Source organism: Vipera berus, assembly GCF_964194415.1.
Source record: "Vipera berus genome assembly, chromosome: 5".
NCBI classification, from domain to species: Eukaryota; Metazoa; Chordata; class Lepidosauria; order Squamata; family Viperidae; genus Vipera; species Vipera berus.
Window position 1 is genome coordinate 99,955,978 of NC_138207.1, and position 13,398 is coordinate 99,969,375.

The following is a 13,398-nucleotide window of genomic DNA, read 5'->3' on the forward strand; positions in this document are numbered from 1 at the left end:
CCTTGCTTAAGGGGGAATTAACTTCTTCTGTCAATCAACTCCTGTCGGGCATTTTATACAAAAGGCTTCAAAGGTTATTAAGGCTTCAAAACCGTCCAAGTTTCAGATCCTGTATTTTCCACTTTTCTCCTGACAACTTGCAGATTTAGCAAGACATCATGAACGTGTGGAAGAGAGAGAGAGAGAAAATGGGATTCTAAATAGGTGTAGTTTCCAAACCAAATCTATTTGATTTGATACATAAACCAGCAGTGTGTAGCAGCAGCCCAAAGCCAATACAATCCTGGGTTGTATAAACAGAGACACAGAATCAAAATCACATGAAGTATTGGTAAAGGTAAAGGTAAAGGTTCCCCCGCACGTGCATGCTAGTCGTTTCCCACTCTAGGGGCCGGTGCTCATCTCCGTTTCAAAGCCGAAGAGCCAGCGCTTGTCCGAGGACATCTCCGTGGTCAAAGGCGCATGGAACGCTGTTCCCTTCCCACCATCGTGGTCCCTATTTTCCTACTTGCATTTTTACGTGCTTTCGAACCGCTCTATAAATCCTTAGTAAGACCACACCTGGAATGCTGCAGCCAATTTTGGTCACCATATCACAAAAAAAGACGTTGAGAGTTTGGAAAAAAAAAAATCAGAGAAGATCAACTAAGATGATTAAAGGCCTGGAGACTAAAACATATGAAGAACGGCTGCGGGACTTGGGTTTGGCTAGTCTAGAGAAAAGAAGAAATAGGGGAGACGTGATAGCAGTATTCCAGTATTTGAGGGGCTTCCACAAAGAAGAAGGGGTCCAATTATTCTCCAAAGCATTAGAAGTCAGGACAAGAAACAATGGTTGAAAACTGACCAAAGAGAGAAGCAACCTGGGTGCTTCATCACTGCAGGTTTTTAAGAAAAGACTGGACAGCCACTTGTCTGAGATGGTATAGGTTCTCCTGCTTGAGCTGGGGGCTGGACTAAAAGACCACCAATGTCCCTTCCAGCTCTATTCTGATTCTCATTCTGATTTATTACCAAGAAATGTGACAGACAGGATACAATAAGTCTTGGCTCCTTTTTTAGTCTAATTATAGTCTCTCATCAGCTGAAAGGATTCTTCTCGAGATCCAAATGGCTGAGGACCAGAATCCATTTGATGTTTCTGCTTCAGCAAATGGACATTGCCGCTGTTTCTCCTGCTAACAGAGCACATATACAATCTAGCTTGGTTTTGCTTTGCCTGCAAAGATACAACATCCCTCCTATTCCGTCTAGATGCACCTAGAACACCACATCCAGTTTTGGTCAACACACTTATTAAAAAGATGTTGAGGCTGTAGAAAGCATGCAGAGAAGAGCAAAAAGAAATGATTAGAGGCCCAGAAGCTAAAATATATGAAGAATGGTTGCAAGAACTGGGCGTTGCTAATCTAGTGAAGAGGAGGAACAGGGGTGACATGATAGCAGTGTTCCAATATTTGAGGGGCTGTCACAGAGAGGAGGGGGGTCAGACAAGGAACAATGGGTGGAAACTGATCGAGGAGAGATTCAACCTAGAAATAAGGAGAAATTTTCTGACAGTGAGAAAACTAACTGGTGGAACGACTTGCCTCCATCACTGGAGGCTCTTACGAAGAGACTGGACAGCTTTTCCCAAAAATGGCATAAGGTCTTCTGCTTGAGTAGGGGGTTGAATAGAAGACCTCCAAGACCCGTTTCCAACTCTGCTATTCTGTATCTCTTTCTGTAGTCCATGAGATGCCTTCAGGAGGACCTTCCAGGTTATTGAACAGCTGAATCAAACCCACAGCCACTCATAGGTATGCCATTCATATGTCAACATTGCTGCATGCCTCAGCCATTTTTTAAGGATAGCCATGTATAGACGTGGTGGCTCAGTGGGTTAGGACGCTGAGCTTGTCGATCAGAAGGTCGGCATTTTGGCTGGTCGAATCCCGAGTGCTGCGTAACAGAGTGAGCGCCTGTTACTCGTCCCAGCTTCTGCCAACCTAGCAGTTTGAAAGCACGTAAAAATGCAAGTAGAAAAATAGGCACCACTCCGGTGGGAAGGAAACAGCGTTCCGTGCGCCTTTGGCATCTACTCATGCCGGCCACACGGAGACATCCTCGGACAAGCGCTGGCTCTTTGGCTTTGAAACGGAGATGAGCACCGGCCCCTAGAGTGGGAAACGACTAGCACGCATGTGCGGGGGAACCTTTACCTTTATGTGTTGAAAGGGTGGAGTAACTCTTCCCTCTGGAGCACCTGGTTTAGGAGTCTTTTTGATGTTTTGGTAAGGAACATGAAAATAATGAAGTTCTTCACTTCACTTTTACTGCAACTGATTGAGGCAAATCATGAGGAGGCTGGTTTGCAGAGATGTAAAAGCCAGGATGAGCTTTTTTTTTATTTAGGTATAATTCCAGGAAAATGTGATAAGCAAAGTGTACATTTAACATTTACGTGCATTAACAGCAGCGAGGATTGTATTTGTTCAGCACTGGGAAAAATGAGAGAACACCACTGGATGAAGCGACAATCCAGAAAATAGTGGACTGAGCTGAGACGGACAGAGTTGCATCGAGAATCAAACCATTGCAGCCCTACCTAGTTATGGAGGGAAAGAAAAACCTGCTTCTATCTCTCAGTGCGATAGATCTTAACATTTGATCAGATTTTGGGCTGATCTAGAGTGACAGCAACTTGTTGTCAAAAGTGTTTCTGATCACCTGCTTGTCTGATCATTCAAGTAGGAAAGAACATCCACGGATAATACGAGGTTTGGTATCATCAATACTCCAATGATATCCAATACATCTGTCAACGCTGCTAACATTGGATGTTCTTGCTTTGACAACATATGGAGACGCAGCCATTTTCCTTCTTATGTTTTACTCTTAGAGTTAGAGTCAGAATTAGATGATACTGGGGGGAAGAGGAGGAATGCGCATGGGAGTTTAGCTAGACATAACAATACTGGACCTAGTGTGAGAACCAAGGTTATTGAAATAAGAGATGATAAGAATTGGTGGATTGGAGAACTGGAGGGGAAAGCCTGCATTTCAAACTAATTGGGGAATGTGATTCATGACTTTTAATTAGAGGTGGGAATTGTGCTTTGATAGTATGTGCTCAGGGGAAGGGAATTCAGATTTTGGCTTTGCCTATGTACGTGCCGCTGCTACGTTACTCAAATAAAGATCCTTTAAGGTAAACAATGTCTCAAAGTTCTTTTGAAGAGCATCATCTGTCGGAACCATGACAATATCTGTCAATCCAGGCCAGCCAACAAGGCTGTCAAGATTCTGTCTCAAGTGTTTTGGAGGCTGTGAGGCCCTTAATCGTACCAAGGCTGAGTGGGTGTAAATATTACGGCATTCAGGATCTGGGAATATTCCATCTTTAATCTTGGATGGGGTTCCAGTTTCCCATTCAAGTTGTATCAACTGGGTGGGTCTTCCTAGACTCGCAGCTCCTGACCAATGAGCAGATGGCATCTGTGGCCAAAAGTATCTTTGCAAAACTTTATTTGGTGCACCAGCAAAACAATTTCCTGGGTCAGGAGCCCATCGTTCAATCAGCCTTCCAAACTATTGCAATGCCCTCTACACTGGGATCCCCTTGAAGACCGCTCAGAAACCTGAGCTGGTTCAACAGAATGCAACAGCAAACTCTCCAAAAAGCTATGAAGCAGTTTGAAGATGACTGCAATGTAGGCTGAAGATCCAAGCATAGGCGCGTAAATTTATCTTTTAGATTACAGAAGCTTGACGACAAGGACCCAGTTCCAGCATTAAATCTTGAATCTATACTGAGATGTGTAGAGACAGTCTATTCCTTTGGATATCATTAATCACGTTCCAAGCATGGGGATTGCAGGCAATGAACTTACTTAACTTAGATCAAGGCACTGGAAGGTATTTAGGCCAACAAAAGTCTAACCGTTAGTTTACTAAACTGGGACATTTTTTAATCATTCAGCAATTGTTCCCTGATAAAGCACAAACATCTGCCGCAACCATTGGTCACCCAATTTTTACATCAGAGGATGTACCTAAACCAAGGCTGAAAGATGCTTGTCAAAGCAGAGATCATTTTAAAATGAATTAGGCAGCTTCACTAGGAACCAACCTGGATTTTCTAACAGTGACAAAGGTTTTCACAGCTGCAGTGAAATGACATCCACATAACATTTATGTCAAAAAAACCAGATTTGTTGACATGCACTGCATTGCCCAGAAACCATTTCACCAAATACCTCTCTCCTTTCCATGCCTCTCCTTTCTCTTATTCCCAGCATTAGGAAAGAGAAGAAGAGGATGGCCAACAGCAAGACGAATAGACTTGGTTACAGCAGCAATGAGTGCACCGTTGGAAGACCTGAAAGGCCAAATTAGGAACAGATCATCCTTGTCCAAACACCCAACACAACAAAGCTCCTTTGAGTTGAGTTTGACTTCTGGTGGACTCATAAACCCATCCATGCAGGATTTTTAGAACAATATGGAACAATACCTACACCAATGGCAGAGCTCCAAATATCAACTTGAGGGCCTATTATGCAAAGATCTAGCTTTCTTGAGAAGTCTATAGTACTGGGAAAGATGGAAGGAAAGAGAAGATGATGATAACCAACAGCAAGAGGGATGGACTCCATTACAGAAGTTGATAGCTGCACTTTTGGAAGACTTGAAGGACCAGGTCCAGAATAGATCATGCTGGAGAAGATCCATCTGTGTGATCACCAGGAATGATCTGACTTCATAGAGCAGACATGTCAAACACAAGGCCCGGGGGCCGGATCCGGCCCGCGAAGTGGTTTCATGTGGCCCACAAAGCGATCCTGGAAACAGTGAGGGAACGGCCCCCACTGCCTTGGCCCTGGCCCAGAGACCCTCCTTCTGCCAGAGACCCTCAGATCTGTCCCACTCCTGCCCAGGCCCCCATAGGCACCCTTGAGGCGAACGATGCAGAGCTGGCCATGCCCACCCAGTAGGCCATACGCACTCTAGCCACGCCTACCCAGTAGGCCACACCCACCCAGGCCACACCCACCTGGCCCCTTGAGGGCAACCACAATGCTGATGCGGCCCTCAGTGAAATTGAGTTTGACACCCCTGTCATAGAGCATAACCAACCAACCAACCAATCAATCAAGTTATGGTGTGCCACCAAGTCTCAATCAATTAGAGTGTTTATAAATATTGCACACGAAAGAAACATTCCAATCCTTCAACAGCTGGGTATTTTATTATTCAATGACTTCCTCTTAGCTACCATGAGGGGCACCAAAAAAAGCTCTGCTTTTAACAGTTCCCTCTTCCTTATTCTTCACACACACAACTGTGACTTGTGCGACCTTCCTTCAGAAGCTGCGCCTCAGTGCTCTTGAGGACACAACAGAAGAGATTTCAATCCAGTCTGAAAACACCAGATCTAAAGTGTCTCTTATTGCACAGACAAAGATTAAACTGTCTGCCAGTCAAAGAACAAAGAACAATGCCAAGAGAACTTTGAACTGTCTCTACGGAAATCAAGTAGCTATTCATACGGGCCAGACTGTTGCACTTGGGAGGCAGGAAATAACAGTAGATCTGCATGTTCATAAAAGTGGAAGCAAGCTGGAATGGGTCAAATGGGTAGATGAAGGGACAGGATACGAACCCAGTGGCTGCAACTCGTCCTTTCCAAGGACAAGGTCCACATTCAACTTGTCCTTTTACGTCCTCCATACAACACTTGTAGAGTATCAAGAGAACAAGATCCATCCTTCAATTGCTTCACGGCATGTGTGTGTGTGTGTGTGTGTGTGTGTGTGGTTTTAATAATATATTTTGGATACATTATGTGAGGATTCTAGCTCTCTGGGACAAGTCTCCAATGCTGAGAAAGATGAAAGTAAGGAAGAAAATGATGTGTAGGAGATGACGAGGCTGAGCCCAAGGGAGGGGTCAAATGCGTTATCAGTCTGGAATCTCTTTGTGTTCACAAGAGATCTAAGTCCAGCCCCACCTTGAATTCTGTTGACTCTTATCTACTACCTGTTTGTTTTGAGCATTAGGAAATCAGAGTCTTGTAGAGAACTTTATTTATTTAGTTAGTTAGCAATAAACCTACCCACGGTTTCATTTGAACTGCCTGGACTCCTGATTTCCTGTGCTTGACATGCTAACTATCAGGGTGGGAGCTACACAGATGTCAGGCAGAACCTCATTTCAGAAGGTAGAAGAACTAGACAGTTCAAAGGTTTATGACGTTGTTCACTGATTTGCAGAAAGAATGGAATGGAATGGAATGGAATGGAATGGAATGGAATGGAATGGAATAGAATAGAATAGAATAGAATAGAATAGAATAGAATAGAATAGAATAGAATAGAATAGAATAGAATAGAATAGAATAGAATAGAATAGAATAGAATAGAATAGAATAGAATAGAATATTTATTTATTTATTTGTTTAAATTTTTATACCGCCCTTCTCCCGAAGGACTCAGGGCGGTGAACAGGGCATATCTTAAAACTACAAAAGTACAAAAGTTAAAAAAGAATTAAATTATTGCCCACAATAAAAACAATAAAAAATATATATAAATATTAAAACCCTCAGTAATTCCCCATCAGGCCAGGCCAGCTTGTTCAAATAAATGGGTCTTTAACCCGCGCCGGAAGGAGCGGAGATCCGGTGCCATCCGGAGCTCAACCGGCAGCTGATTCCACAGAGCCGGAGCGCCCACAGAGAAGGCCCTCCCCCTGGGGGCCACCAGCCAACATTCTCTGACTGGAGGCACCCTGAGGAGGCCCTCTCTGTGGGAACGCACGGGGCGGAGGGGGGTCGACGCCGGCAGCAGGTGGTCCCTGAGGTATTCCGGACCCATGCCATGTAAGGACTGAAAAACCATCACTAAGACCTTGAACCTCACCCGGAAGACAACTGGTAACCAATGCAGCTCGCGGAGCAAAGGTGTAACATGGGAGTACCGGGAAACTCCCAAGACAACTCTCGCGGCCGCATTCTGTACCAGTTGGAGCCTCCGAGTGGTCTTCAAGGGAAGCCCCATGTAGAGAGCATTGCAATAGTCAAGACGAGAGGTCACGAGCGCATGAGTGACCGTACACAGGGCATCCCGGTCTAGATAGGGCCGCAACTGCCGCACCAGGCGAACCTGTGCGAAAGCCCCCCTGGTCACGGCTACTACATGATCTTCTAAGGTAAGCCGTGCATCCAGGAGGACTCCCAAGTTGCGAGCCCTATCTACGGGGGGTAAAAACTCACCCCCCATAGAAAGTGATGGAACGTTTTGAATGTCCCGGGATGCCGGAATGTACAGCCACTCAGTCTTGTCAGGGTTGAGTTGAAGTCTGTTCCTCCCCATCCAGACCCGAACCGCCTCCAGGCAACGGGACATCACAGCGAGGGCATCACTGGGGTGATTTGGGGTCGAAATGAAAAGTTGGGTATCATCAGCATATTGATGATACCCAACTCCAAAACCACGAATGATCTCACCCAGCGGTTTCATGTAGATGTTGAACAGGAGAGGTGAGAGAACCGAACCCTGAGGAACTCCACAAACGAGAGACCTAGGGGCCGATCTCTGCCCCCCTGCCAACACCGACTGCGAACGTCCCAGGAGATAGGAGGAGAACCACCGAAGAACTGTGCCTCCCACTCCCAATCCCCTGAGACGCCGCAGCAGGATACCATGGTCGATGGTATCGAAAGCCGCCGAGAATAGAATAGAATAGAATAGAATAGAATAGAATAGAATAGAATAGAATAGAATAGAATAGAATAGAATAGAATAGAATAGAATAGAATAGAATAGAATAGAATAGAATAGAATAGGAGTTGGAAGGGACCTTGGAGGTCTTCTAGTCCAACCACCTGCTCAGGCAGGAAACCCTATACCATTTCAGACAAATGGTTGTCCAGTCTCTTCTTAAAAGCTTCCAGTGTTGGAGCATTCACAACCTCTGGAGGCAAGTTGTTCCACTGATTAATTGTTCTCACTGTCAGGAGATTCCTCCTTAGTTCCAGCTTGCTTCTCTCCTTGATTAGTTTCCATCCTTTGCTTCTTGTCCTGCCTTCAGGTGCTTTGGAGAATAGCTTGACTCCCTCTTCCTTGGGGCAACCCCTGAGATATTGGTACCCTGCTATCATGTCACCCCTCGTCCTTCTCTTCATTAAACTAGACGTACTCAATTCCAGCAACCTTTCCTTATATGTTTTAGCCTCCAGTCCCCTGATCACCTTTGTTGCTCTTCTCTGTACTCTTTCTAGAGTCTCCACATCTACAGTTTAAGCTTTGTCTGAGCAATTGCTGTGGTGATAAATACCCTTTGGGAAGACCTAAAGGAACAGATCAACGTTTTGGTTGTGATTGCTCAGAGTTGACACTGACTCGATGGCAATGGAACAATTCAACCAATCAATCCAATATTCCTCCCAGCTGGAAACCTGCCATCTCTGTTCTTAAGGGATCATAATTGAAAACTAATAAAGGCAATGGAGCAATTTTTTTTTAGCAAACTATCCTTCACCAAGTATTGGAGGTTGCCTCCTCTGCTGGATTCCAGCTTCATGAGGACCGAGTGTCAGCCAACAAAACAAATCGGCAGAGTATTCCTTTTAAGAATGACAATTTCCTTAGTGAAAGTCAGGAAAGAAACCAGCTGAACTCTTAACCCTGACAGAGGAACATGATTTAGTGGGACACAAGAGTTCCTACCGTATGTACAATGCTTCAGATGTGGTTCCAAAAAATGCCTTTGGGGCAATGCAAGAGTTCAGAATTAACACCTGTCTGCAACTTTCCTAAACAGCTTTATCTTCTCTTAGAAAATGCATATTTCTCTTTGTCCTTGGCAGCCATTGTGTGACGATTAAAGGCCTGGAGACTAAAATATATCAAGAACAGTTGCAGGATTTGGGAATGGCCAGTTTAGAGAAAAGAAGGACCAGGGGGGCGGATGGGGGGGACGGGACATGATAGCAGTATTCCAGTATCTGAGGGGCTGCCATGAAGAAGAGGGAGTCAAATTATTCTCCAAAGCACCAGAAGGCAAGACAAGAAACGATGGATGGAAACTAATCAAGGAGAGAAGCAACCTGGAATTAAGGAAAAACTTCCTAACAGTGAGGACAATTAACCAGTGGAACGGCTTGCCACCAGAAGTTGTGGGTGCTTCATCACTGGAGGTTTTTAAGATGAGACTGGACAGCCACTTGTCTGAAATGATATAAGCTCTCCTGCTTGATCAGGGGACTGGACTAGAAGACCTCCAAGGTCCCTTCCAAGCTCTATTCTGATTCTGATCTTAAAAAAAGCTAAGGTCGCCCATTGTTAGCCAAGAAAGCTTGCCACAAAGCAAACACTAAGATTACCATAATGAAATCTGAGCACCAGGACTGCATAAGTTTACTACCAGTGATATCAGATCTGGATTCGATCCGCAAAGTTCTTTCTAAGTGATGACCATCTGGATGGCATGCCATATGGAAAGCTATGTCACCCAGTTTCCTACCCTCTCCTTCCTCCCACTTGACAATGGAAGTGTGGGCTCTGTAAACTGTTTTTAAGTCTATTTTGGGACACCCGCTAGGATTTGCGAATTTCCTGTCTCCGAATGAGGACCTTTCGCTGCTCATTTTCAACAATTACGCCACCGAAATTCGAGAGGCTTACAAAAGCAAAAAGACATCCGTAGATCACAGGTTGCCCATTATTTTTAAAGAAACCACTCCCATTATGGGGGGGGCTACACTTAGGACCCACAATGGACCCCTCCCTGTTTACAAATTTAAAACAAGGCAGATGTTAAGCGAGCTTTGGCTCATTTTATGACCTTTTTGCCACAGTTGTTAAGTGAATTGCAGCCATTGTTAAGGGAATTGTGCGGTTGTTAAGCACATCTGGCTTCCAGCAGAGAGTTACACAATGTTGTTCACGCGATCCTGAGAAAAAGCAACTGCCACAAATGCATGCCAGTTGCCCAATTTTGATCACGTGACCCTGGGGATGCTGGTGTGAAAACGATCACAAGTCCCTAGCCACTAAAAAAAAATGTGTGTAAGTCAAAAACTATCTGTATGCTTTTCCAGGGCTACTGACCTTAAGTTCACAGGTCTATTCTTGACAAAGTTGAACAATGGGCCCTATCCAAAAAAAAAAAAAAGAAGAATTTTAACGGGGAGAAAAGCAAAGTTTTGAATTTAGGCAGGAAAAGCCAAAGGCACAAGTACAGATTTGGTGAGACCTGGCTTAAAAACAGTAACTGTGAAAGGGACCTTGGAGTCCCAGTGGACCATCACTTAAACACGAGCCAGCCGTGTGCAGCAGCAGCAGCCAAAAGAGCTAATACAATCCTGGGTTGTGTAAACAGAGGCCTAGAATCAAGATCACGCGAAGTATTAGTACCGCTTTATACGCTGAGCTTGTCGATCAGAAGGTCGGCAGTTTGGCGGGTCGAATCCCGAGTGCCGCGTAACAGAGTGAGCGCCTGTTACTCGTCCCAGCTTCTGCCAACCTAGCAGTTCGAAAGCACGTAAAAATGCAAGTAGAAAAATAGGGACCACTACGGTGGGAAGGTAACAGCGTTCCGTGCGCCTTTGGTGTCTAGTCATGCCAACCACATGACCACGGAGACGTCCTCGGACAAGCGCTGGCTCTTCGGCTTTGAAACGGAGATGAGCAACGGCCCCTAGAGTCGGAAACGACTAGCACGCATGTGCGGGGGAACCTTTACCTTTACCTTTTTATAAAACCCTAGTGAGGCCACACCTGGAATACTGCAGCGAATTATGGTCACCACATCACAAAAAAGATGTTGAGAGTTTGGAAAAAATTCAGAGAAGAGCAACTAAGATGATCAAAGGCCTGGAGGCCAAAACATACAAAGAACGGCTGCAGGACTTGGGTTTGGCTAGTCTAAAGGAAAGAAGAAATAGGGTAGACATGATAGCAGTGTTCCAGTATTTGAGGGGCTGCAACAAAAAAGAGGGGGTCACGTTATTCACCAAAGCACCAGAGAGAAGGATGAGAAACAATGGTTGGAAACTGACCAAAGAGAGAAGCAACCTAGAATTAAGGGGAAACTTCCTGACAGTGAGGACAATCAACCAGTGGAACAGCTTGCCACCAGAAATCATGGGCGCTCCATCACTGGAGATTTTTAAGAAGAGGCTAGGCATTCACCTGTCTGAGATGGTATAGGTTCTCCTGCTTGAGCAGGGGGCTGGACTAGAAGACCTCCAAGGTCCCTTCCAGCTTTATTCTATTCTGTTCTGTTCTGTTCATTCTATTCCATATTCTACTCCATATTCTATTCCATACTCTATTCTATTCTATTCCTTAAAAAAATCTCTATTAATCATATTCATATATCCTGGCTAATACCCTGAATCAATGTAGAATGACAAGCCTTTTCTGTGTCTGCGGAATAATGAGGGTAATAATCATAATATGATTAATATGATTTCAGAACAACACTCTTGCAATTTCTGCTATTTATCATGGAACCATAGTAACACGGTTGGCCAACTTTAGATGATTTCAAAAAGAGCTAAGTGGAGTCAGCTCCACTTAGTTCCTGGAAATAACAGAGTTGTAAGCAAGACTGGATTTTTTTAAATAAATAAATAAATAAATAAATAAATAAATAAATAAATAAATAAATAAATAAATAAATAAATAAATAAATAAATAAATAAATAAATAAATAAATAAATAAATATCAAGCCTATGAATCACTCGGAGTCAACTTCAACTTTAAAAAGTTGTTAACGTTTAACAAGCAGCCGTAAGATTCAAATTCCTTCCTATAAAAACTCTGTGTGTGTGTGTGTGTGTGTGTGTGTGTGTGTGTGTGTGTGTGTTAAATGTTTGTTAAGCATTCAGAATACACTTGCTTAGTCCCAGACACGGGACAAATCTTATTTCCTGTTTCAGCCTAGCCCAAGGCCATCTACAGGCAGTAGCCACAGCAGTGGCAGCTCATATTTGTGTAATTTTTTAGACATCACCCTGTCAACAAAAGTGCGTATAGTCAAGGCGATGGTCTTCCCAGTTGCAATGTATGGCAGTGAAAATTGGACCATAAGAAAGGCTGAGCGCCAAAGAACTGAGGCCTTTGAACTGTGGTGCTGGAGAAGACTCCTGCGAGTCCCTTGGACTGCAAGGTGATCAAACCGGTCAGTCCTAGAGGAGATCAACCCTGACTGCTCTTTAGAAGGCCAGATCTTGAAGCTAAAACTCAAATACTTTGGCCACCTAATGAGAAGGAAGGATTCACTGGAGAAGAGCCTCATGCTGGGAAAGATGGAGGGCAAGAGAAGAAGGGGACGACAGAGAATGAGGTGGCTGGATGGAGTCACTGAAGCAGTAGGTGTGAGCTTAAATGGACTCCAGAAGATGGTAGAGGACAGGAAGGCCTGGAGGAACATTGTCCATAGGGTCGCGATGGGTCAGACACGACTTCGCAACTAACAACAACAACAAACAAAGAATAAAGGTCGGTCTCCCTTTATTCTTTGTTAGCAAGCCAAACATACGTTGTAATGGTGAACATCTGAATAGGAGTTTCAGATTGTTGGATCTTGTCTGGTCCCAGAAGTAAAGAAGGATCAGAGCTGGTTCATACTTGGATGACATAGCACCCGAAAATCCCAAGACATAGAAGCAAGATTGAGAAGTCGAAAAACATCTGCCAAAAGGAAGTGTCGGTGGAGATTTTTCAATCATCCAGGTGCTGTTCAAAAAAAGGCAACTGGACTTTTGTTGTTGGTGGTGTTGTTGTTTCCCTTTTTGAAAACATTTCCCTTCTCACCCAAGAAGCTTCTTCAGTTTACAACCTCTTGTGGGTGATCTCCCAAGAAGGTAAGGTCAACCATGGCGGAGAAAATGAAATCTTCATGAAACCATAAAGAGGCAGGCTTAGTTTAGCTGAGTCTTTACTTTCTCAGTAGACAAGGTGAATTTTCACTACAGAGAGAGAGAGAGGAAGAAAGAGAGAGAGGGAGAAGGAGGGATAGAGAGAAGGAAGAAGGAGAGGAGGAGGAGAGAGAGGGAGAGAGAAGGAGCAGGAGAGGAGGTGAGAGAGAAAGGGAGAGAGGGAGAGAGAAGGAAGAAGGAGGAGAGGAGAAGAGAGAGGGAGAGAGAGAAAATAAGGAGAAGAGGAGACAAAGGGAGAGAGCGAGAAGGAAGGAGGAGGAGAGGAGGAGGAGAGAGGGAGAAGGAAGAAGGAACAAGAGTGGTGGAGGAGGAGGAGGAGGTAGCGAGAGAGAGAGAGACAGAGAGACAAAGACAGACAGACAGACAGACAGACAAGACAGTCATACTTGGGACTTACCCAGAAGATGATGTTGTAGCTGAAGAGGAGATATTTAGACCAACAGCTGATTTCAGCAGAAGCATATCG

At 44.4% G+C, this 13,398-nt stretch overlaps 1 protein-coding gene across 2 annotated transcripts in view; it reads right to left on the minus strand.

Annotated features, from left to right (window-relative positions):
- The window catches only part of TSPAN14 (tetraspanin 14), a 70,396-nt gene that overhangs the window by 23,005 nt on the left and 33,993 nt on the right, over positions 1 to 13,398 (minus strand). For both annotated transcript variants that reach the window (XM_081329761.1, XM_081329762.1), the window contains exon 2: positions 13,330 to 13,398. This exon is cut by the window's right edge and continues 29 nt beyond it. In XM_081329761.1, coding sequence (XP_081185887.1) covers positions 13,330 to 13,398 — 69 coding nt within the window. The remainder of the gene's footprint in view (positions 1 to 13,329) is intronic.